Source organism: Lissotriton vulgaris, chromosome 8 (assembly GCF_964263255.1).
Source record: "Lissotriton vulgaris chromosome 8, aLisVul1.2, whole genome shotgun sequence".
NCBI classification, from domain to species: Eukaryota; Metazoa; Chordata; class Amphibia; order Caudata; family Salamandridae; genus Lissotriton; species Lissotriton vulgaris.
Window position 1 is genome coordinate 667,354,975 of NC_141696.1, and position 27,034 is coordinate 667,382,008.

Below are 27,034 nucleotides of genomic sequence, written 5' to 3' on the forward strand. Positions count from 1 at the left end.
CAGCAGACCGCATTCTCTCTGTTTAAAATCCTCACACTGGCTTTGTCCTGGAGCTGGAATGGAGTGGGCTGGAGAGATCATGAGATTTCCAATCCCTGGCTCTGAATTAGTGTAATTATACCAGCATAGCAAGAAGCAGCGCGTGGTATTATTTTCAAAGATAGCATCATCATGGCTTGAAGGCTGCCAGAGGGGAGTTTAAGCTGCATTATGTGACAAAGACTGAGCTGGGTTGCGGGAGATAGAGCCCGCTGGATGCCAGCACTTTCTCTCTATGCAGAAAGGGAATTAAAATTACCACACAGTTTGAAATCTCCATTCTGAAAGGGCTTATGGCAAGTCACACGCCGCTTTGCAGTTCCCTTTCACAGCGCTGCCGGCACAGGTAACAAAAGAGTGACAGGAAACCGTTCAAAGTGTAGTTGTCTCGGAAACAAACAATTCTGCAATGTGCGCTGTCCTTTTTTTATTTTTGATATGATGGGTTAATGAGGCACTGGGGCACTTGCATGGAGAAAGTAACCGTTGATGCTTTAATGCGCGCTGTGCTCCTTCGGGGCCAGGCTCAGCACAAGATGAAACAACGCCTCCCTCCCCTCCCTGCCGCTGCTCATCTTCTCTGTGGCGCGAGACTCACACGCTTTTCCTTTCTCTCCCCAGGTGTCCATTGATGAACGCATCCGACAGTTGCACGAGGCCCACAGGGATTTTGGCCCAACATCACAGCACTTCCTATCGAGTAAGCACGTTTTACCTTTCATTGCCTAACATGAATGCCACAGCTACTCTTCCTCGTTTAATTGCAGGAAAAGATGTGAGAGCAAAGCGCAGCTCTGCGCTCAGCTGGCATAAAGAGGCTGTCAAGTAACCCCAGTTTCATTTATACGGAAAACTAGTTTTCTTTTAGGGCTTTTTGTTGTTATTTTTAAACAGCGATACAAGATTCAGAGGGCTGGTTGTGAGCATAGATGAAAATCTAACATCAGCGTGAAATTACTCTTTACATTGGCACCATGGAACAAACATTAGCAAAGCAAATAGAACTCGTTTTATACAAGATGCACCAGGCACTCCAAACATTAAGTGTTCATTTAGTAATATATAGTTTAAGCAGATTTATTGAACAGTGTTGTTACTTTTTCACAGGTAACATAGACACGAGGAGAAGTCATTACCTCTACGTCCCTCGTCCTCGACCCAGTCATAACACATGAGGTATTCCACCCGACAGGAAACAAAACAGGAAACGCTTTTTAGACTCCACCCACCCTCCTGTCAGGTGCTATATTACACCTCACCACCAGAAGCAAATCCTGTTTTGTTTCCTGTCAGTCGGAATGCTGATGGGTTACGCTGGGGTGAGTGCTGGGCACTTACCTGCATCAGGAGTCCTGTGGTATCTTCCTTGGCGGGGCCTTGGGGGTGCTCATGGACCGATGTGGGACCTTTGCAAAGCCGGGCTGCTGGGCTTCCTGTGCTTTCCTCCATACGGGGACCCTGGGTTGCGGGGCTTCTCCGGTCCCCGTGGATTTCCTTTCTTCGCCTTCACTTTCTGGATCCAGGGCTGGTCGCTGCTGGGAGGGGCTGGCGGCTGCCCACGCTTCGCCTTCACTTTCTGGATCCTGGGCTGGTCGCTACTGGGAGGGGCAGGCGGCTGCCCGCGCGTCCCTCACTTGCCGGTGGTTGTGGGCGGGACGCGCTATCTTCCGCTTCGTTCCTATCGGCCCCTGATTGGAGGGCGCCGGGTTGACGGTGTTTCCTGCATGCCGGAGGTCGGAAGTCATCGGCCGGGTGAGGAGCCCGAGTGAGGAGGCGGGACGCTTCCGGTATCTCGTCGTTTGCTACGTCTGGCATGGTCAGGAGCCCGGGTGGGCTCCGGGTTCCCTGACGCTCTCCTGAGTGCTGGGAGGGCGCGTCCTGATGACGTCATCGGCGCGCTTCGGCGGGTGTGTCGTTTCTGCATTTACACATTGGCCACTGTTTGGTGGCTGCTTTCTGCCCCTTCGTTTTGAATTTGAAGTGGCTGCAGCTGCGGGGGTGAGTGTTTTCTTCCCTATATATTGTCCTGGAGTTCAGTTCGTGCTGTGACGCTTTGGTGTTGCTGTGTTTTGCGTGTGGCTGTTTTCCTGAGTTTACTGACGTTGCTTGTGATGGGGAAACACCACAGGAAGAGGAAACATGTCTCTCCTGTTCGGTCCTCTTCCTCCTCCTCTTCCTCCTCCGACAGTAGGGATTCTGCGCCTGCTGGTCAGTGTGCTGGTCAGAGGGGCTCTAGACGCCTGAAGCGCCTGCTGTTGGAGACGCTGTCCAGTCTCAAGGCTTCCAAGAAGGGTGCAGGTGGTCGCTCTGGGGAGGCTGCTCCCCTGTATTCAGACATTTCTTCCGCCGCATCCTCTGATGAGACTACTCTGGGGGCATTGGATCTGCAGGGCAAGTACATTTCGAGGGAGTTGTTGCCTGATCTGCTTTGCCATGTGCGGGAGAATATGGGGTTCCCTGTGGAGCCTGTCCCCAGTACCTCCCAGGATACTATTTTGCCGCAGTTTCGGAAGCCTGCGTCTTCTTCTATGCCTGTGCACCCGTTTGTCATGGATGTCCTCCTTAAGGAATGCAAGGACCCGGACCATATTTCTGTGCCCAGATTCATGTCTAAACTGTATCCTTTGCCGGATTTGGAGGTTGCCCTGCCTGATTCGGTGCAGGTGGATTCTGTGGTTGCTTCCCTGGTTGGTCGGCCCTCCATGGCTGATGATAATATCCTGCAGGATGGCGTGGATAAGAAGATTGACTCTGCTCTTAAGAAGTCCTATGCTGGCTCTCACCTGGCCCTGCCGTCGGGGGTCTATGGGGCTTATGTTGCGCAGTCTTTGCTGGCTGACTTCAAGACTTTGTTCTCTGCTATGCAGGAGGGGATCAGTTTTCCTGAGTTGCTGGAGTCGATGGAACGTCAATCTGAGTTCCTTTCGGATATCGCTTTTGACTCTGTCAGGGCTTCTGCGTTGTCTTGTGGTTCCTCGGTGGCTGCCCGTCGGAACTTGCTGCTGAGAGGATGGAAGACTGATGCTGCGCAGCGTTCTATGGCTTTGAGTTTGCCATTCTCGGGTACTCAGCTTTTTGGGGACGCCCTGGAGACCAAGCTGCATAAAGTCTTCAAGAAGAGGAAGCATTCGTTGTCGTTCCGTCAGCCTGCTTCTCAGAAGGGGTCGTCCTTCTCGAATGCCAGGTCCTTTCGCCAGCCTTCCAGGTTCCAGCAGTCCTCGTTTAAGGGCCAGCGGGGGGCTCGCAGGTCCTTTCCTCGGAGGTTCCAGAAGAAGCCCCAGCCGGAGGGGGGGTCGGGGGCTGCTCGCTCCTGACTATTCCGTTCCAGTGCCCGTTCTCACTGGGGGTCAGTCTGCGGTTGGTGGGAGACTGCGGCTGTTCCTCCAGGCTTGGCTGGTGACGACATCGGACCAGTGGGTGCTGGATGTTCTTTCACGGGGCTACCGGATGGAGTTCCTGTCCCCTCCTACTCCCTCGGGGTTGGTGGTGACCCCTTTGCCTGCGGACCCGGCTCGCCGGAGGGCGTTGCTGGAGGGGGTTGGGTCACTGTTCGACAAGAGGGCGATTGTCCCGGTTCCCTCCCTGGAATGGGGACTGGGGAATTATTCAATTGTCTTTGTGGTTCCGAAGATCACGGGAGGGTTCCGTGTTGTCATCAATCTTCGGGCCTTGAACTTGTTTGTTCAGAAGATACCTTTCAAAATGGAGACGCTGCAGAAGGTGATTCCCCTGATCCAGGAGGGTTGGGTGTTCACGTCGCTGGATCTCCAGGATGCCTACCTGCATGTCCCGATGGCGTTGGAGGATCAGAAGTTCCTTCGCTTCTGCCTGGATGGTCGTCATTGGCAGTTCTGCGTCCTTCCTTTCGGTCTCCGGTCCGCCCCCAGGGTGTTCACCAAGGTAGCTGCTCCCTTGGTGGCCCATCTCCATCTCCTGGGGGTGTCCGTGTTTCCTTACTTGGAGGATTGGCTGCTCCTGGCTCCATCTTCGGAGGTCATGTCTGTCCACCTTTCATTGACCATGCGTACGCTCGAGGAACATGGCTTCCTGGTCAATCTGCCGAAAAGTCACCTGGACCCGTCTACTCGGCGGACCTTCATTGGGGCTGTGTTCGACTCTGTGATGGGCAAGGTTTTTCTCCCGGAGTCCCGGCTTCTGCGTCTACAGTCTTTGCTGAGGACGTTGCTTTCCAGGAGGTCTGCTCCTCTCCTGCAGTGGTTGGTGGTCCAGGGACACATGTCTGCCACTGTGTTCACGGTGCCCTGAGCCAGGGTCCATCTTCGGCCTCTGCTGTGGCATGTTCAGCGTTGGGTGCCCTTTCCTGTCCTGGACTTCTCGATTCCTGTTCCGGTGACCCCAGGGTTGGTGTCTGCTCTCCAATGGTGGCTGGATCCTTCCAATCTGTCGAGGGGCATGTGGTTCCATCCTCCGCCCCCTTTGGTATTGACGACGGATGCCAGCGCCTCCGGTTGGGGGGCGACTCTGGGTCCTTGGGCGATCCAGGCATGTTGGCTTCCTTCGGAGTCGCACCGGTCTTCGAATTGGAGGGAACTGTCGGCGGTGGAGAGGGCCCTTCGCCTTTTCAAGGATCATCTTCTGGGATGCAACGTGTTGGTGAGGTCGGACAACACTGTGACTGTGGCCTACATCAACCACCAGGGCAGTACCCGCTGCCTTTCCCTGAACTTGGTGGCCTGTGCCATTGCGAGTTGGGCCGAGTGTCATCTGGTGGCCCTGTCTGCTCAACACATCAAGGGTGTGGACAACGTGGTTGCAGACTCCTTGAGTCGGAGGTTCCCGTCCTCTATCACCCTGTGCCTGTCCCCTCGGATTTTCAGGTCGCTGTGCCTGAGGTTCGGGACTCCGGTGCTGGATCTCTTTGCCTCGCTGAAGGACGCCTTGCTTCCCCTGTTCTGCTCCAGGTCTCCGGAGGTGGGGGCTTGGGGTGTGGATGCCTTGACTGTCCTCTGGCCTCCTTGGTTACTCTATGCCTTCCCCCCTTTCCTCTGATCCCTGCTTTCTTGCTGAAGGTTCAGCGGGTGGGGGCTCAGGTGGTGGCTGTTCTGCCTTATTGGCCTCGCCGCTCTTGGTTCCCGCTTCTGCTGCGGCTGGCGGTGGGCCCTCCCTGGATCCCGCCCCGCTACCCGTCTCCTCTGAGTTGCCAGTCGTCCTCGCTGTTGGTGCCTCTCACCTTGGCTGTCTGGAGGTTGAACGGCTGTCTCTTGGGGTCCGGGGTTTGCCCGATCACCTCATCACTGTGATGCAGGCTTCCCGTAGGAAGTCCACGCTTTCCTCATATTCTAAGCACTGGGTTTCCTTCTCTTCTTGGTGTGCTTCCATGGGCCTGTCCCCTGCCTCTTGTGCAGTTTCCTCTATTCTTCAGTTTTTTCTGGATGGGTTTCACAAACACTTTGCTTTGTCCACTTTGAAGGGTCAGTGGGCTGCTATCCGGGCATTTCGGGATCCTGATTCTCTTTTGCCTTCGGATGGCTTGTTGGTTTCCCGTTTGTTTCGTAGCTTTTCTCTTTCTGCGCCTGTGGTACGTTCCCCGGTTCCTCCCTGGGATCTTTCTTTGGTTTTGGGTGCCTTACAGTCGCCCCCATTTGAGCCTCTGGAGTCTGTGGACTTGAAGTTCCTGTCCTTCAAGGTGGCCTTTTTAGTCGCTGTTACATCGGCTCGGAGGTTGGGCGAGCTTACAGCGTTGCGCTGTTCTCCCCCCTTCTTGAGGTTTCTGGACGACGCGGTGGTCCTTGCTTTGGACCCCGGGTTTCTACCTAAGATTCGTTCCAAGTTTCATTCCTCCCAGGAATTGATTCTTCCTTCTCTCTGTCCTTCTCCCTCCTCGCCCTCTGACGTCTTGCTCCATTCTTTGGATGTCAGACGGGCTTTGTCTATTTATGTTGCTCGTTCTGCTGACTTTCGGTCCTCTGACTCCCTCTTTGTTACCTTTGGTCTGGCTGGTAGGGTTAAAGCTGCCTCTCGGCTTACTTTGGGTCGTTGGATCAAGGAGGTGATTTCCTTGGCTTACCAGGGCTCTGGTTTGCCTTGCCCTTCTGGTGTTCAGGCTAGATCTACCAGGGGTGTGTCTGCTTCATGGGCGGCTTTCCATGGGGTCCCCCTGGATGAAATCTGTCGGGCGGGGACCTGGGCGTCCGAGTCCACTTTTGTGTGACATTATCGCCTGAATTGTGCTCTTTCGGCCCGCCTGAATTTTGGCTCTGGGGTGCTGCGTGCGGTGGGGGTTCCTCCACTTGTTTGATTTGGTTTCTTAATAAACTATGTCTTGCTGCACGCCTTTGTGTCTGTTCTATTTTCTGGTTGTGGTGTGCCAAAGGCCTTTGGGGTTGCTTTGGTATGCCTCATGTGTTATGACTGGGTCGAGGACGAGGGACGTAGAGGTAATGCCTGGATTACTTGAGGTAATCCCCATTACTCTTAGTCCTACTCGTCCTCGACCCAGTCATACAACCCGCCCGCCCTCCCTTGCGGGGCCTTTGGTGCTTGGTACATCAGGATTTGCTTCTGGTGGTGAGGTGTAATATAGCACCTGACAGGAGGGTGGGTGGAGTCTAAAAAGCGTTTCCTGTTTTGTTTCCTGTCGGGTGGAATACCTCATGTGTTATGACTGGGTCGAGGACGAGTAGGACTAAGAGTAATGGGGATTACCTCAAGTAATCCAGGCATTCATGTTCAATCATTTATTGACTTATTAACATCTATTTGCAATTGCAGTTTTTTTCCCAAAGAAAACTTTTAATGCAAGGACTGAGTACTTTAGATCGTGACGTTTCCCAGTCCTGAGCAGTACATCAATTTTCAGTGAAATGACAACAGCCAATTTTCGGTGAAAAATACAGCAGCTGACACTTATTTTGTCACCATTGTGACTTTTTCAAGGCTGTTAAATAGTAAGAAAAAACCTGTGTTAGATTAACATTTCCTGAATGATATGTGATTTAGCTACCCAACCTACACCAAAAGTGTTTAGGAAGGGCCTGAAGTTAACAAGTTGAAAAAGAAGGTTTGTGGCGGTGTATATACACACAGTAGTATCAATAGTAAATGAAAGAATTCGGCATCTAGATAGTAATCCGTAAGAAATTAAAAGATATTAGAAGTTAATGTGTATGGCATGCAGATATAGTGAACGCAGGAAAACCCCAAAGGTTTCACGTTTAATTTAGGATTGTCAATTAAGAGTATGAGAGGAGTGTAGTGACCTGGGTCAGGGGCACTAGGACCCTGCACTCGACCAAGGGAAGTGGACAGAGTCCAGACACCACTTACGGTCAGGGAGTGGGGCATGGATTACTACATATGAGGGCAGAGGGAACAGATGTGCATTTAGCCACCGGGATACGCAACGAATAAAGAACAAGATAATCACCTACCAGTCTCGGTGTGGGTTACTCCAACAACACGACAACTGGCAATGAGCGGGTGGGATCAGGAGCCATCACCAGAAGCAACACTAAGCGTGCCTTGCCCACTACGTCCACACAGAGCCAGAACCCCACACTGGTCCACCGATCGACGAGACAAGGTCAGGAGTACACCCGACCACAGAAGACGATGAAACCAGGAGCCTACCCTGGTCCGTAGGGCCCCAAAAAAAGAAGACCTGAAATCGGGAACCCACCCCGATTGCAAAACAAACAGAGCCAGAAGCCAACCCTGGTCCATGTGCAGCGTCTACAGCGACATCAGGAGCCCACCCCGGCCGTATCAACAAAAGTGAGGTGAGGGAAATACAAAAAGACACCAGATCGTGGAGAAAGCCGCCCACTGACTGAAAGAAAGCCCGAGCCTCCCGCGTTGATATTTAACCCGAAATCTCGCGAGACCCCGGCGACCATCTTGGAGTCAGGGGGGACAGCCAAGGAAGAACTGAGGAAGACCTTAAGGAACCCTCCAGGCCCTGAGACTGGGTTTCAGGCACCGTGAGACACACCGTCCCACACTCATTCCTTCTCCACTGAGACCGGACATGAGCCCCTACACCCCTCCCACTATACTGGGACCTAACTGGGCTACACTGAACCTCTTCCACCTCACAGGTCTGGAAGATATCTAAGCCACTCCTTTTGGGATCACTCCCCAATGCCTCCTCAGACTCTCTGGAATCCACCAAGAGGTCTGCCTCCAACGCAAGCTCTCTGGAGTCAGAGAACCCACACTCCACCGGGTGTTGGCATAGCTCTGGAAAACAGGGACTTAAAATATGCTCTCCAACAAATGAATCACACAGCCCCCCACAGTTGTTAACCAAGCTACCTTTTGTCTCACCCTCCAGTGCCTCACACGAGTTCCCCACACCACTCTCTTGAGACTGGCAAGACAGTATCTGACTGTCTCTGTCACACAACCCACACTCTTCTGGCTGGTCTTCACACACACACACCAAGGTTTCTACCATGGGGGAACACATCTTCCTGTACCTCTCATCTAGAGTCAGTAGAGTGTCACTCCCACCACTAGGAATATGGTCCCCTGTGCCAGTCCCCCAATCTACTTCAGGGACACTGCACTCCACTGGAACTACATCATAAACCTGAACCCCCTGGTGTATGTGGACCCCCTCCCACAAGTCAGGCGCCACATCTCTGGGTGTTTGTACCTTTCTCTCCGTACTAGATATCATAATCATTCTGCCACCATCTGAGCTGGACTCCACCTCCAACTCAGCAAAGCTCCTTCCTTGAGCGTCACATTTTTCTTTCTGGGCTAAGGCCCACAGGATCATACCTTCCTTGCTTAGCCGGTCTAATTCTCTGCACCTTTGCTCAGCAGCAAGGAGCCACTCATCTTTCTCTTCCTCACTGTCAGAGAAGTTCTCCTCCTCAGAATCATCTGCTAATGTTGCTTCCCAAATTCTGGCCTCATGGGAATACAGGCATGCCTCTTAGATCCCTCCTTGTGGAACCTTTTTCCACGGACAGCCCCCTCTTCTTGCAAAATGCTTTTATCTCCTCTTCTGTGTAGATGCACAGGTGAAAAAAGTTGACTTCCATTTTGGCAGGATTTTACAGGTGCAACACTAGCCAGAGTCTCAATATGCCAAAAATACTTCCAGGAGGACACCGGAAAAAACAAACAGTATGTGGTGACGTAGTGGTCTGCACTAACTAGTGATGTACACCAATCACTGTGGGTCTAGTACAAATACAAGTTCAAATCCGCACCGCTGCCCACCAATGTTGGAACTGGGGGTCTCTAGTTGGCAGAGGTAGGTACCACTGTCCAAATAGGGACCCTTGCTTCTAGTCAGGGTAAGGAGGAAATCCTCTGAGATAACCCCTGCTCACCCTCTAGGTAGCTTGGCACGAGCAGTCAAGGCTATTCAGGAGGCAATGTGTAAAGTATGTGTACTAACACTCACAGTAACACAGTGAAAACACCACAAACTGACTCCACAACAGTTTAGAAAAATAATTATTTAATCTAAACTACACAAGACCAAAACGACAAAAATCCAACATACACGGTTCAAGAATATGGTTTCAAAAGGGTTCTTAAGGTTGTAATAAAAAGTTCTTTAGGTTGCGATAAAATAATCCACAGTTGCGTGAAAAGTTCACAGTTGCGTCACGTTTCAGACACAGTACTTTTAGTTGCAACAAAGTTCCAAAAGCAGAAGCTGGTGTGGTGGAAAATAAGTGATGAGTTGCTCCTGAGACCCTGGGGAGGCGATGCGACATCCCCGCTGCAGCAGCGGGCTCATTGCGATGAATCCGGTCAGTATGGGGAGGAAGGCCAATTGTATGGATTCTGGTGCGTAGGTTCCGTAGGAAGTTTGCTCCCGCAAAGGCACGATGCAGCGATCTCTAGAGTTGCGACGATCTCCGGGGCGACGATGCGCAAAGCAGCGGTGATCTCTCTCGCAGCTCCTCGATACGATGGCTTCTGCGACGACACTCGCAGTGACGTGATGTGGTCCGTAAGCAAGCAGTGCGGCGATCTCACCCAGCGACGACAGGCTCTGTGACGACACTTGCAGCGATATTAGGCTTCCCGCACCGATCGGGTGCGTCCCGCTCACGAAGGATGCGAAGGCTTTGACAGCGGCAACAGGCGCTGCAACGATCTCGATCTTCGCGGCGGCGGGAAACTTCTCGCACTGTCGGGGATGCGCTCCGCAAGCGAGCGATGCAACACTTTTCAATTGCGAAAAGTCTCTCAAGCTTAGTTTCCAGCTTCCCAGCACAGGTACAACTTCCAGAGGCCCCACAACTGGATCAAGCACTCTAGGAAAGACAGAACTCTCTCAGCAGAGTTCAGGGAAGTTGGGGGTGAAGTCGTTTTGTTCCTGGGACTTCAGAACAGGGAGCCAGCTCTTCTCAGGCCCTTGGACATTCCTTCAAGACAGGGGACACAGCACCACAGCAAAGTCCTTCCCCTCTCCTTGGCAGTAAAGCAACAGGTCAGTCCAGCAGAACAACAGCAGGGCAGTCTTCCTTCTCCAGATTCAGCTTTCTCCTTGGCAGAGGTTCCTTCTTGAGTCCAGGATGATCTAATTTTTTGTTGTCAGGGGTCCTGTACTTATACTCCTAAAAGCCTTTGTTCTCTTTGTGCAAGTGGCCCTGAGCCCGGTCTGAACCAGTTCTGGGTGTTGCTTGAGCACTTTGTTTGCCTGGCTTCTCTTTTCCTTTCAGAGTGAGGGGCAGGGTTGTCAGCCGCCCAGCAGGAGGTGGAGCCAGCATTGTGGCAGGCAGGCACACCCTAATCAGGCCCAGGTGCTAACGCCTCCAACCACTCAAGTTGCAAATGCAGTCATTCAGCCTAGGGCAGCCTAGGGCTGACTCAGCCAGCCTCCCGGGGAATCCCCAGCCCCTGTCACTCTCAAACCAGACAGTCAATACACAACCAGGCCAAGGCACACAGAAGGGTCAGACAAGAGAAAAGCAACTTTCTAAAAGTGCTGTTCTCAAACACAGGATTTAAAAACCACCTTTCCTAAAAGATGTGTTATTAAATTCTGAGTTTAGGGATACTAGACTTTTATGTCCTATCTTGTTCCTATGGGAAGAAATGCTGGTAGCCACTGTAGCCAGCATCCCCCATGTTAATCTACGGAGCAAGATAGCCTTACAATAGTGAAAAACGAAAATGGCTGCCTTTAACTACCAGAGCATGTCACCTGTACCAGTACATGCTCTACCTTTCACGTACACTGCACCCTGCCCAGGGGGTTACCTTGGCCCTTCCATAGGAGTGACCAATGTGCACAAGAAGGGAAGGGTTAGGCCTGGACAGTGGGGACACTGACCGGGAGGACACAGTAGTTCCTAGACTGCACACAGGCACTGCAGTGGCAGGCCAGAGACACCATTTTAGGGCTACTCATGTGGGTGGCACAATCAGTGCTGCAGGCCCACTAGTAGCATTTGTCATCACCAGTCCTGGCACACCCAGTGCACTTTACTAGGGACTTCATGGTGATACAAATATGCCAATCATGTAGATCCAATCACAATAACAATTTACACAGCGAGCATATGCACTTTAGCACTGATCAGCAGTGGTAAAGTGCTCAGAGTCCTATTGCCAACAGCCACGGGTCAGGAAAAATAAGGGAGGAAGAAGCAAAAAGTTTGGGGATGACCCTGCAAGAAGAGCCAGTTCCAACAGGCATCAGGTGGGAATGCTGGATTCAGCCATTCGAATGCTTCATGCGTGCCACAGATATCACAGAGGCCAAACACTTGACCTCTTTTTGAACTATGTAGGGGACGAAGTGGAGGACCTGCTCACAACATTCCCCGCAATCGAATAGTGACATACAAGGGACTGCTACAGTGCCTCACAGAGAAGTTTGACCCGCAAAGAAACATTGACTTCGAGAGGTACACATTCAACACTGCGTGTCAACGAGCAGAGGAGTCCCTTGACGATTTCGTGGCCAAGACTGCAAAAACTAGTAACATATTGCGAGGTTGACAAGTTAGACAATAAACAAGCGAAACTACTGTGCATCATTGAAGGTTGCCAGTCCGTGGAGTTCCGAGCACTTATTTAGAAGGAACCAACGACGCTGGAGAAAATATTGACAATGGTCCGAGCAGAGGCAAGAGCAACGACACAAGCCAAACAGATGGAGCTAGGTAAAGATAGAAGGGCGGAACAAGCAAACTGCGTAATGGGAAACAGCAAGAAAAAAACAGCACACCACCAATGAAAAGACAGGAAAGAACGTACTCAGATGCAGCTTTGAATTCCCACACATTGGTGCATGCCCGGCAATGGGCCAGAGATGCAGGAAGTGCAACAGAGACAATCACTTTGTGAGTGCATGCATGAGTTGACAGTTTAAAGGTGAGCGAGCAAGACAAGCAAGACTACAAGCAGTAACGAGCAGGTATGCCAGACACATAGAGATGGCAAATCGCATCTCCTAAAATGAATCAGAAAGAACAGTCCTGTCAGAAAGGGCGGAAAGACGATATCTGATGTCAGATGCACCCATAGAAGAACGAAGGCCAGAGCACATTAACATTGTGGAGAAGCATCAGATCAAGAAAACAGCAACAGAGGAGATTGAAGTAGGATGTCACAGCACATGGTTCATGCTTGATAGTGGGGCCACGTGCAACATAATGTGCACTTCGGCGTATGAGAAGATGAAGATAAGACCGCCACTATCACCATGTTTTCACCTGGGGCTCGAAGAAGCTGGTGGAAAACATGGAGAAGTTCACAGAGACACTGACGTACAGGACAGGTCATGCAGGGAAGAGATACATGTGCTACGGGGAGACATCCCAGCACCATATCTGCTGAGCAATGTCACGGTGCAGGTATTGGGCCTCCTGGCAATGACATATCACATGCAAAAACAACAGTTGATGGACAGAATGAAGAACAAAGTCATACATTCACTCCAGTACAGAAATCTGGGCCTATATCCATCGTGTTTATGCTCCCATGCCATTTCAGTTTGAACCCAGCCATATGCAAATCAGTCTTGACCCTGTGCCCCATGGGAACAGTCCAGCCCTAACTGCCAAGCCAGGTCCTCCCTGGACTGGAAATAAGCATCCTAGGACCGGTTTCGGGCTTTCAGCCAGGATAGCTTGATTCCACTGACGAAGGCGGCAACGCCGAAACGCGTTTGTTGGCTGAAGAAAGTGTGCACGCGGGAAAAATAAACCTGGCGTAGAGACTGCTGAATCTTGACTGGAGTGTCCTTAATTGTGAAGCAGTTCATCAGCATGGGAACTGTGTGTTGGTACATATATATATATATATATATATAAATATATATATATATATATATATTACCTACTGGCGATAGCCAGTAGGTATATATAGTTAGGATTTTTTCTCTTTGGAACTTTTGAAAATTCTATGTCTAATAACTTTGGCGTTTGTGGACGGAATTGGCTGAAATTTTCAGGAAAATGGCACATTTTGTTTCTGAGCAGCCCCTGAAAATTTGGGGGGGGGTCGTCAAGGGGGGGGCCGAGAAAAAAGGGGGGTCCCAAAACGCGTTTTTCCCATTCATTTTTCCATAGGGCGGTTGGCCTCACTTTTAGCTCGAACGGCTGAATGGATTTGCACGAAACTTGGCAAAATTGTAGGGACTGTTAGCCCGATGTGCCTTTGCTAGGTCTCAATATATGTGCTTCAGTGGATTTTGAGAAATTAACATTTAAAATAAGATATATATCTGTAACAGCGCTCCGGGCAGCGCTCCGGTTCGCGTACTTTTCGCGTAACGGAACTTTGCGATGCGAAGCTGATTGGCTCTCCGGTGTCTGTCAACATTCTAAACAGTCCGGAGCGGCCGCCATCTTGTCTCTCGGTAGGATCGAGAGACAAGAGGAGGCCAAAACAAAGGGGGAAATGAAGGAAAGAGGGCAAGGTAGACCCCTTCTGACCCCCTAGGATTGATGAGGGGGATATTATAAAGCCACGCGGGGCCAAAAAAGAGAAAAAAAATCCAATTTTTTCACCGTAGAGACGCGTCTTGGTACGCGAACCGGGCAGCTAACCGGGAAGCTAACCGGCAGTGTAACGGGAGTCTGAGGAGAAGCTGATTGATTGGCTGTTATCATTGTAAACAGTCTGGAGCGGCCGCCATCTTGTCTCTCTGTGGGATCGAGAGACAAGAGGTGGAAAAAAAAAAGGTGTAAAGGAATGAAAGGGGTAAGGCAGACCCCTCCTGAACCCCTAGGATTGATGAGGGGGCTATTAAAGTTCCCTGCGGGGCAAAAGAAAAAATAAATTGCGATTTTTCGCGGTAAAGGTGCTTCCTGGTACGTTAACCGGGCAGCTAACCGGCAGCGTAACGGGAGTCCGACATATTGTGTTTTTTTAACGTTTGTGATATGTGCACGTGTGGATTTTGTCTAATTAAGGGTAAAAAAATATATATATATCTTTAAGCGTGTTCTGGCGCGCTTACGTTTTGGGTTTGGTTTGCGCTGCAGAGACGATACGTCACGGTTATGCGATGCATCATGAGGCGTCTCACGGGCTACGTGATACGTCACTTAATAAAGAATATATTTTACAGCTATAGATATTAGCTTTTAAAAAACCAATGAAATTCACAGAAAAAAACATAGGTTATAGACCATATATAGTTAGGAATTTGCATTTACAAAACCTTGAAAATTCAATGAAAAAACCATAGGTTATAGACCATATATAGTTAGGGATTAGCATTTAAAAAACCTTATTTTATTTGCACAAAACCATTGAAATTCCATATATAGTTAGTTGCACTAACTATATATCGCGGACCCGCAATCCACTGCTAATGATGTCACATATTACATCATTCATGACATGGTCAGTGACATCACTGATGACATCACTGATGACATCTCAAATGACATCACTGATGACATCACTGATAACATCTCATTTGACATTACTGATCACATCACTGATGATATCATTCATGTGATAATACATCTTCAGACTCTAATATAACCTTAGATACACTCAGTGTAAAGAGGCACTCACAGACTGTCACACATCCATGGAGTTACTCACACACCTAGTCAGTCATGCAAAGAATCAATCACATCTCCATTTCCTCAACTATACAGTTATACACACCTTACTTATTCAAACATATACTAACACATATTTACTCTCTTATACAATCCTTGATACAAGTTCACAATGATTCATACAGCCACTCTCACATTCACTGGCTCTTATGTTCAGTTATTTATATATGTCAACTCTCACATGGAGTGTGTTTTACATATGTACTTACTTTGACATGTAGCACTGAGATATCCATTCACTCACCAATATACTCATGCACACAGTCAACTGTCCATACAGCTGTTTCTACATGCACTTTTGAACCCATACACCTAGGGAATCAACTGCTCACACATCTATGCACAGAGTTATACACCTCCCAGCCACCCACACACATACTCAGTCTCCCATACAAATACTTGGGCAACCATTCAATAACCCATATAGTTTCTGATATAGCTACTGATTTAAACATGCAGCAGATTACAGAACAACATAAATAATGATTGCCAAATTAAGACACTTTAATCACTAACCCATGCACTCAGTGAGACACATTTAATCATTCTCCCATACAGTCAGTCATGCACCTACTAAATCCTTCATCCAGACACGTATACATCCACTCATTCTTCAATATGTAAGACATATTTTAACTTTACAGAAACATACAGTCACTGGGTGTTGTCATCAGTGATGTCATCAGTGATGTCATTTGAGATGTCATCAGTGATGTCATCAGTGATGTCACTGACCATGTCATGAATGATGTAATATGTGACATCATTAGCAGTGGATTGCGGGTCCGCAATATATAGTTAGTGCAACTAACTATATATGGAATTTCAATGGTTTTGTGCAAATAAAATAAGGTTTTTTAAATGCTAATCCCTAACTATATATGGTCTATAACCTATGGTTTTTTCATTGAATTTTCAAGGTTTTGTAAATGCAAATTCCTAACTATATATGGTCTATAACCTATGGTTTTTTCTGTGAATATATATATATATATATGCATGTATATATATATATATATATATATATATATATATATATATATATGTGTGTGTATATATATATATTTTTCACTTTCTTCTCAACATATACATACATCTATCTCTCTCTCTCTCATTGTATTCTTTTCGTGACAAAGGGGGAGATGTAGTGACCTGGGTCATGGGCACTAGGACCCTGCACTTGACCAAGGGGAGTGGCCTAAGACCGGAAAAAAGCTGTTTATGGAGGGGAAATGGAGGCAAAAAGGTTAAGTGGTGAGAATTAAACAAGGATCCCCTGGGTAGTAAGGTACGCAGACTCCTAGGGCAGGGTAAAAACCAATATGAGAAAAACAACCTAGGCCGTCAGCAAGAATTAGTGAACAATTAGTCTAAACTATACAGAGAAAAGAACAATGAAATATGAATATATATTAAAAATATATGTTTAATTAGCATAGATAAAAATCATATAGTAACTGCACAAGTTGAAACTATATGATACAATAAAAGAAACATAACACATTATATTCACAATAAACGCACAGCATATATAAATCATAAACATTACAGGTAAAACAATTCATACACAGTTGTCATAATAGAATTACAAAAAACTCGACGCGCGTTTCGGCTGAAAAAACGCCTTCCTCAGGAGTCACTGGTGATACTCTGGAAATACATTTTACAAGAAAGACATATATCAGTATACTAGTGAGTAATTTATGTTTATATAATATAAATGAAAGACAAAATTTATATATAAATGTTAAAAGACAATTACAAAGATAAAACAACTTAACGTGCCTTATATTAAATTCAAAGTTCTTCTCAACCTGAAAGTTCTAGACTCTGAATTTGAACACTAAAGTCATATGATAGACAGTTATTTACTCGAAAATTTTACAGTGCTCAGTTAGATAACATTCAAGACATCCTGATTTGTATATAGAAAACAAATAAGTGTCTTCTTCTTGATGGTGATATAATACACACGTTTTAGATAGAGGTAACAAATAGTTTAAAACCTGATATGGCGTATATGAGTATTTCAGGAACAACTTACATCAGAAGTATTGTGTTCTTGCTTAGTACATCAGAAAATGGATAGCATCATCTCATAATTTCATATTCACAAGGGGAGCCACTTGATAAAGGCTAATTCCTGGTTAATTAAAAACATCCAGTTATATAAGATATGGATATAGTGAAATCACTTTGAACACACATGGTTGTATAGTTTATTGAACACATTAACTTAGCTGAAGGATAGTTGAGGAAAAAACGAATTTCTCAACCACAATATTTCTTGAATAAATATAGAGAAAATATACATATATGAAGTTGTTCTTTCAGTCCTATTTACGATAATGAATAAATGATAGACTAGAGCCTGGTCTATGGCACTATAGTAAGGGTAATTCATGGTCTCAGTTTCTATTAGATGAGCAGCTAAAAAGTGCTGTGTGGATTGAATTCACAATCAATGGATTAATAGCGCATGCGGGTATATGTTCCCGGATCTATAGATATTAAGGAGACAGAATATAGTAGGTATCATTATCACTTGCTCATATCGAATATTTGCTACTGCCTAACTATAAAGAGGAATGGTTTTAATAAGCGGAAACAAACTAGGTAGCTTCATTACCTGATAAATGATGTAGTAATCTTTGTAGTAATCTTGTATAAACACATAGGAAAGGTTGTTTGGAGTAGCCAGATAAGCTTTTCACAGGCGGTTAAATGTGTAAATACACACCTTTTATATTGGCATCAAAATTCACACCACTAAGGGACAAGCAAGAAGGAGAATGGAGAGAGATGAGCTGGAATACTCCCATATCGCAATGACTATGACACCAAATTGATGCCAGAAAGGTGACATATTATGGTTACGTTGTAGTGATGTAACACTGTTTAATTACCTTAAGTTCCTGGATCGACGTGTCAATTCCAAAGGGGAGGCTGGTAACACCAAAGATAACCGATATAATAAAAAATGCTCAATAGCTTGTTACTGTAGAGGGAAAGATATATAAAAGATGTATAGACAATTGGTTACTCGTGATAAATTGGCTATGGGGGCTGTACCTACACAAAAATTAGTTGGACAAGGTGTAGCCAGCAAGATACCTTATATAACGTATGACAACCTCTTCCAGTTCGAAAACAGTGGTCTATACAAAGGGTTAAGGCCGCCTCTTCTGACTGGATATTGTGGGGCTGTAGTGAAATGGAAGATAAAAAAGAACTAGAAGTTTGGACTTATAGAATGGAGAAGGCGGATTCACAACAAGCGGAACTGGGCGATGACAGATCAAACAAAGTCGCTCCTCTACTAATTCTTACCTATTTGTGATCAGAACCGAGCGTGCAGCAAGATGGTGCTGTTCCTGGCAGGAAGGAGTCCGCTTCGCCGATAAAAGAGATGAGCGTTCTGATTCGGGCTAGTATTTAAAGCCCCCAGAAGCGCGCGAAAAACTCTGGATCGGTCATTTCAGAAAACAGCGATGACGGACTAGGATCCCTACTTGTGGTGGGAAGCAATAACGGACTATACTAAGAAAATGGTCCGTTTCAGGATAGCAAACAATGAGAGTTTGAATTGCGGTTATTATTCCTCCGGTAGATATATTGCAAGGATAAAGAGAAAATACGGGGATATTCCTTGACTTTAGTATATTTTCATTAGTAGTTTGTCAATAGTATCAAGAAATCAGTAATGACTTCAACACCTGACAACCACCCCATTCAAAGATGGCGCTCGGGCTGGAGCCACAAAGATGGTGAAGCACGTAAAAGATCCGCAACTAGGCTATGTTGGTGAAACTTCCAGACCTATACAAACTAGACTCACAGAACATAGGTCAGTCATTCGAACGAATAAGAGTGTAGCTCCGCTCGTTAAACACTTTGTAGAAAACCAACATGGCCCAGATGATTTTAAATGGCGCATCTTAGAAAAGATAAGACTCCCAAACAGCAAAGGTGGTGATAAAGTCTATTTATGTAGGCAAAAAGGAGGCAAACGATTAAGTTTAGGCGGTAATAAAGACTGTTTATGGAGGCAAAAATGTTACGGTTAGGTGGGAAAAAATACTTTTTATCGAGGTAAAAGGTTACATTTAGTCAGAAAAAAGACTACTTATGGAGCAAAAAAGGAGGCAAAAGGTTACATTTAGCCAGGAAAAACGACTGTTTCTGAAGGCAAAAAGGACAAAAACTGTTAAGTTTAGGTGGGAAAAAAGACTGTTATAGAGGAAAAAAGGAGGCAAAAAGGTTAAAGCTAGGTGGAAGGAAAACAGGTTATGGAGAAGTTGAGAGCAGCAGCAAGGTGTCTGTCTGACAGCGGTTACAGGTTTGAGTGGGAGCATCATCTGCAGCAGCGGAGGGAGATTGCCAAAGCCTCTACCGGGCACAGCCCAGAAGTATCTATGCCCACACCATAGGAATGTGTACTTGCAGAAAGGATGACCTTCTAACGCTTTCCCTGATTGACCATTTTCTCAATAAAAGCATGTATTGATTCCCAAAAATAGCCCTCGGGATAAAAACATTACAAGGAAAACAAAACGGGATGACAAAAAATACAGTGAAAAAACTCAGAGAGGATACAGGGAAGCTGTATTATTATTATTATTATTATTATGTTTCTTATATAGCGCCAGAATCGACCCCCGAAGGGGTAAAGGGAAAGGTTTATGGTCACGGTGTAATGATATGGGAAAAGGAAAGGGTCAAAATTGAATGAACTACGCTCTGGTAAAGCACCCAAGTTTAATCTCCGAATGGTTAATTCACCCTGAACTGAATTGAATGCATTGAACGCTACACAACATGTTTCTGTACCTTTAGTGAGACGGTTCAGTTATTTTCTTACTAACTGTAGATCAAGGGGACTAGCCTTCCAGTCACAGAGTCTTGACTTCAATCAAGTAATCCTCAACAACTCACTATGGCCAGTGTCAACTTAAGGATTTTGGGGGCCTAGGGCAAGACTTATTATGGAGGCCCCTGTCGGGAACAAATGTAAATTACAATTATCAGTTTCCTGCTAATACAACACTGTATCAAAACAATACCAAATTATGTTACATTTTCACATGATCACAAAAAAATGTTTCGATAGTTCTTGGCCAGGACTCCAAAAATCATTAGATAATACTGGGTAGAGAGACAAAGTGAAATACAGAGAAATTTCAATTTCCCAGGAAGACCCCTGGAAGATGGGGACCCTGGGCTATTGCCCACTTTACCCATGCCTTGAAACATCTCTGACTATGGCATGTGCACCAAGTCCAATGTGTGACAACAGTGTGAGCACTTTAAAGGTGCTAATTGCTGGTATGCTGCACTTTATAAAGAAATGATCAAGAAGGTGATTCTGGGATAATGCACATAATTAGTTCTGGCATGTTACGGATTGTCTGCCGCCAATGACAGCTGCTTTGAGTTTCATTTTTGTACTCTTAACTACCAGCTTAACTTATGCTGGTGGTGGGCACCTGGACTGAAGGGGACAAAGAAAGGAATTTATGAAGAATAAAATAAGATGAATGGAGAGACAAATGAAGAGTACGATGTTTTTATTCACAACGTACAGAAACCTTATTGCTGGTTATATATTCACATCCAAAGGTTTTGTACATATTTAAATGCAGTAGTGCCCATTAGCGTAAAAGGGGTTGGAAAGGGGTAGTGTAGTGTGGGGATTCGTGAAGAATAGAAAAAAGAAATCCTTATTCAAGTGACAAAATAAATTGAAATTGAAATCATTCATATATACAGTGGCATACATCGATCGCGTTTGGGGCCTCCGATCGCGATCGATGTAAGCCATGAGGATATCCTTCCGTGCCTGTACTCTGATCCACAGCCGCGAGGTTTCAGTACGTTGTGAATAAAAACATTGTACTCTTGATTTGTCTCTCCATTCATCTTATTTTATTCTTCATAAATTCCTTTATTCGTCCCCTTCAGTCCGTGACCCCTCTGTTTGTAATAACGTTTTACCCAGGTCCCAATGACGGGGTTTGGGTTAACACTCTTTAATATAACGGTGGTGGGCACCAGCACAACATTCTGGGGAATGGAGCTTATTGTGTTTAAGTTTATGATTATGTTAATGTTTTTTTCCGAAAGCACATAACTACCCAACCAGTGCTTCCCATTGCTGCTGCATTCCCATGTTTATGCCATCTTAGAAGAGCCAGGTTTTAAGGTTTTTTCCAAAACAGAGCTTTACTAGGGCTAAAGCTAAGCTGATACCTTACCTGGATCGCAAAGTTAGAGCTAGCCGATGTAAGTGTTCTGGAGGGCTCATATGGCTGAAACATTTGTCTAAGAAACACCAGACCTATGTGTGAAAAGGCCCTGTATGCAATAAATAAGGCCTTAAATTCAATATGCTTCTCCAAAGAAAGCCGGCGAAGTGGAGGCAGATGAGAGGACATTGATTGATACTTTGGTATTTGCAGTAATAAGCGATTTCCAGTATTTTGGGTCGTCTGCAACCTTTCAACATCAAACTTTGAGCCAGAGAAAGTGAAAGAAAGAAATGGAAGAAAGAAGGAAGAAGGCAAAACATAGGGAATCATTAACAAAGGGAGAAAGCAGGAATGAAACATAAATTGGACAGGTGAGAAAAAGAGATAGATGTACAGTGTGGTGGAAAAAAGAGGTATGAGGTGAAAAATACAGCAGGCAGTATTTGTATTCGACAATTTCAAAATGCAGCAGTGGACTCCTAAGGAAAACCTTCGGTGTCTGCTATTTTATTTTATCAAATTAAGCCCTGCTATCAATTTTAATACTGCTCGACCAATAGTGAGTTGTATATACAGGCAACACAGGAACCACTTATACAAACAAAGCAAATGTTGTTATATTGCAGACATAACTTTACAGCTAATATAAAAATCATATTTAGGAAAGAAATTAAATAACAGGGCTAAGAAAACAACCCTAGATATGAGGCTTCCCCATTCCTCTGGAGCTAGTTAAAGGGCATCTCTGCCACCAATGACAATTTACTCCAAAATCGACATTGACAGATGTAGATTCTTTGTAACACTGAAGTTGGTCTGTTGTATTTAAGGTCTTCCAGCAGATCTGTGCACACCACATGTTCAGAAAGTATAGGTAGTAGGATCTGGGCACTGTTGCTCAGAAGGCTTCTTGGTTAAATACATATAGGCACTAAAAACAAGCCCAGGTGCTTAACCATACCATGTCATTCAATAAAAAAAATATTCACTGAGCGCTCTTTATAGTAGACCTCCATAAATCTCTGTTGTGTACTGATCCCTGCTGGAACTAGGAGAGCGCGGAAAACAGTACTTGCACAAGTTCACAACTTTTGCAGTTCAAGGAGTTTATGAACTTCGCAAAATATGGGTGAAGCATCCTTGAAAGTTTTGTCAACGAATTTTGTTGTGATATCTTTTTCATGGGGAAGATTTTACTCTAAGTATATAGTTTCACCCTTAAAACAACAACAAAATGTTGTGAAGTTAGCGAAAGTGGCAAATAAAAAAAGCCTCACAACGTCACGTTAGAACTACCACTCAGTGGTGCAGAGGTTGATAAAGCAGCATCCCCAATTCATGGATCAATTACAATTTAAATCTTGTGTGGTCATTGGAGCTTGCTCATTTGCACATCTCTCATCAATAGTCCGAGGATTGAATTTAGTGATTTAGTAGCTGATTTTTTTCAAAAATCAGGATTTGAAAGATCAATGGGTGTTCAAGTTTAAAGAACTCTTGCTAGCAATTATCCAGATTTGTGGAAAATGCATGAAATTTTATGTTATGTTATGTTATGTTATGTTATGTTGTGGTATGTTATGGAGAATTACCACATATGTAATGAAAGAGTACCACCCCTATTTAAATAGCAAAACATGTCACAGTTGTGGAAATATGGTATTCTTGTCGTAAAAATTGAAGACTAACTGCAATTGTAATTCAGTAGAAGCTCATCATTTTCTGTACCAGAAAATTCTTAAATGTGCAGAGTTCTCATTAGCTCACATTTACACCCACTTTTGCTTGCTTATGACCTTCTCTAAATGAGCACCCAAGTCTATCACTTCACTCTCTCTATTTCCAGCCAAGGGGGCGTTCCAAAGCAAAAGACAGAGAAGAGTTTATTTTAGAGCAAGGTCTTAATGCTGACAGGTGTGCGGCGAGGGCAGGCTTGTTACCATATCTGCCAAGAGCATCCCATCTCTAGAGGGAGAAAAACAACAGCTTCCCACTTCCACTAGCTCGTGATTACTTCAGTTGAAGATAGCCTTATAAGGCTTGTCAATTTCTATTCAATGCAAACCTCTGACATTTCACAGGAAATTCGAGATCCACGGCAGTATCAAAAGATGTAATTGAGATTTCCACCTGGTGACAAGATGGATGGATCTCGTCTCTTCTGTTTCCTAATCTCAAAGGAGCAGCGAGGCCTTAACCCCACGGTAGATATCTGCAGGCTCAATTACTTTCTGATTCAACACAAATCCAAACTGCTCACTGAAAAGCAGGCTATTCTTTCCCGGGCGCTGTTTCGCAACGGTATGAAAGTGATGCATATCTCGTGTCACCTGTAGGAGCACTCAAGTGCAGTTCCTCAAAGATTGCGTGAACGTAGAGTCGTTTGGTTTGAAAATCACTCAATATTATAAGAGTGACGTGCCTTAAGTTCTAAAAACTGCCATCCCACTTATACACCATCTGGAAAGGGGTTTTGTTGTGCAGTGTGTGTACTTACGGGCAGATTTGCAAACCCCTTGCACCACTTTTGCGTCACTTTTAACATGGGAAAAGTGACGCAAAAGTGGCACATGGGGCTTGTAAATCTGCCCCTTAGTTCACAACATGAACACGTTAAAAAGTGATACCAGATTCATGAGAGGGCAATGCAAAAGATGTTATGATTCTTTTTTTATTTTCTTGACAGTACAGAGAGTGATATTTTGGGATATAGTGTATTGGACAAAGGCCAGCTACTAAGTAAAGTATTGAGTAACATCTTTACTTGACATTCTTCATTAATCTCATGTCCTTGAAGATTTTGTTTTATGATAGTTGGTCTACCCCATTCGTGAAAACAGGGTAATTTATTTTCTGGTAGTGCTTTTCATCTACAACTTCATGTGCCTTAGAAAAAGGATAAACTAGCCCTGCCAGGCAGCTAAAAATACAATGAATGCAAATGTTCCAGGCGCTGCTTCCTAATCCGTGCAGACCTCAGTAACATGATAAAATCCCCATTAGACATGTAAGATTACATTAGGTCCTTGGTCTACTGTACCCAGATACATACCATTAAAGAATACACATTTAATGTGATTAGTTACTGTGCTGTAAAAAAATGTGTTTATTAGTTCCAGGTTAATGAAACATAATTGAAATTGTTTTACATTCATATTATACATTATACTATTTTAACAGTTTTTTAAATAATGAACTTAAATACATTTTCATATGTTTTCTCATAAGGAGATCTCAATCACAGTAGTGCAGCTCTTCACCAGTAGGTGAAAAGCTACTAGTAGTATATTTACACTTGTGTAAATTATATTGTAGAAGTCTCCACCTCCTCCTTTGAGGGGGGCTGAGACATGTAAATCGACACATAAATGTAAATCTCCATTCAGAAACAGCGAATAGCAAAAAATGAGTGTAGGAGTAGATCTACACAGGAGCAAATATACACATGCATATTTACCTTTGTGAAATGCGCCAAATCCTGTAAATCTGGTGAACTTAACCCTCGAGAAGGCAGAACTGGTAATTTTTAGGAAAGAATCTATTAAATAAGTCTGCCCTAGTTAAGTTTTAAAGTGCACTCTGAAAACTAACAGCAGAGCAAAAATGCTGATTATAGCAGTGGAGTATTAGATTGTAGCATATTGTGGGCCCACTTTATACTTTTGTGTGTCTTGTCTCTGTGTATTGCTGGGTGAAAAATCGCGTATGCTTGCTGTCACTACTCTTTCGCAGTTCAAACTACTGTATGTCATAAATGCATAAAAATCGTTTTCCAGTTGTATATACAAGGACAATATCTTATTTCAAGTCATATCTGTTTTCAATATTATACACACATTTTTGGATCATCAGAGCTTCATACTCTTCTCTTGTTTGTTTTTTTCTTTTGGTGCTTGTAAGGCGCATCAATCATCCAGAGGGACATCACGGCACTAGGAGAGAATACAGATGCTAGATGGATTACTCTCGGAGTAAATTATTGGTAGTTTCAGTATCTAGGAAAGAAGGTGGTTTCCGCTTTTTCCTAAACAGTACATAGTTGTCTGTAAGGCGTAGATCAAGTGGTAGGTTGTTCTATAGGACCGGGGCTGCTTCAGAGAAAGATCTGTCACCCATTCTGACCTTTTTTGTGCGCTTGACTAAGGCAAACGCCTGATGGCGTGATCTTAGGTTCCGTGAAGGAACATGGAATTCTATCCTATCTCATAGGATGTAAGGGCCTTTTTTATGCAGTGATCTGGGCGCAAAACAAAGGAGTTTGAAACTAGCTCTTTGTCTTACTGGTAGCCAGTGTAGCTCTTTTAGGCAGCAGGAAGCCGAGCTGAATTTCTTTCTTAGTGTAATGTCTTAGACTCAGTCCACTTTTTCATAGATTCGTTTTTTTTAATAAAAAGCTGTAAACTGCTCCATTGTATTGGACACTTTTAAAAAACATTCGGGCCATGTAATTGTATAGTATGAAAGGAGAAAAGAATAAGAATAGCCTCACTCCAAGCACCCGTTGGTAAGATAACTCTTGCAATTGTAGCCTCCAATTTACAAGTGAATCTTCAAATATTGTTAAAGGCTGTGCAAATTTTAAAGGATAATTTTTGTATCGGAAGAACTGCTTAATGAAAGAACCATAGAGCAGAAATGCTATGAAGGAAGATAACATATGGGAAAATTACTGGTTTCACTAGCGAAAGCTCATTTAAATACAAATTCAGTAACAGGAATTATTAATATTGTATCTAAATTACCAGTTCATCAGCAAACCTCTATTGAGCAGATATTCTTACATTACTATAAAGACCACTGACACAATAGGTGATGGTCTTTTCGCACAATGTCTTGAGAAAATACAGCTCCCCAAGCAATCTTTGGACCAACGGGCCGAGCTAACTGTTTAAATTGCTATTACTGAAATTAACGTTTCTCCTAAAGCAACTGGTAGTGACAGAATTCTTATCGAGTTTAATGAATGGTTTCCCCTCAGTTATTTAATGTTCTAATACAACTATTTATTAATATCATGCTTGGGAGGCAAATTATAGTTGCCTTCTCTGAAGCCATAGCAGCACCTTTTTGAAGAAAAGGAAATCCACTAGTTGTTCTATTAGTCTACTGAACACTGACTATAAACTTTTATCTGCGATATTAGCCTACCGCATCATGCCCAACTTAGTTCATGGGGGTTCGAATGGCCAAGTGATCAACAGAACTATATCGGCCAATACAAATAATTTGACTGAAGTAATTGATTATTTCCCACAGTGCAAGCATAAAAAAGCAGTAATAATAAACAATGCTTAAAAAGCTTTTTATTTAGTGAATTGGATGGTACTATTTTGTATACTCCACGCATTCTTTCTTTCCTGTCATTTTCTCAAAACTTTGAACAAAAAATTATATTGAAACACTTCTGCTATAATTATTTAAAAAAATCACAGAAGACTGGCAAAATCAAAGTGTCCTGGAGAACTCAGCAAGGCTTTCCATTGTCACTGATATTATTCTCCTTATGATTGAGCCATTGGTTATTTCAATGCACAACAATACATCAAATTGAAGCTTTTTTGTGATGACAGGATTCTTTATTTAGAAGTTGAGACACGAAATATACAACACCCACTAAATAAAATGTAAGAATTCACGTAGATTAGAGGATATAAAATGAAAAACCAAAAATCAGAGACACTTCTTTTTAATATATCTATTAATGGTCATCCCTCTAAGTTAAGAGAT

General features: G+C 44.7%; 1 protein-coding gene across 2 annotated transcripts in view; it reads left to right on the forward strand.

The window, feature by feature from the left end:
- The window catches only part of DMD (dystrophin), a 4,652,165-nt gene that overhangs the window by 3,723,402 nt on the left and 901,729 nt on the right, over nucleotides 1-27,034 (forward strand). For both annotated transcript variants that reach the window (XM_086934537.1, XM_086934536.1), the window contains one exon: nucleotides 661-739. In XM_086934537.1, the coding sequence (XP_086790663.1) occupies nucleotides 661-739 (79 nt within the window). The remainder of the gene's footprint in view (nucleotides 1-660; nucleotides 740-27,034) is intronic.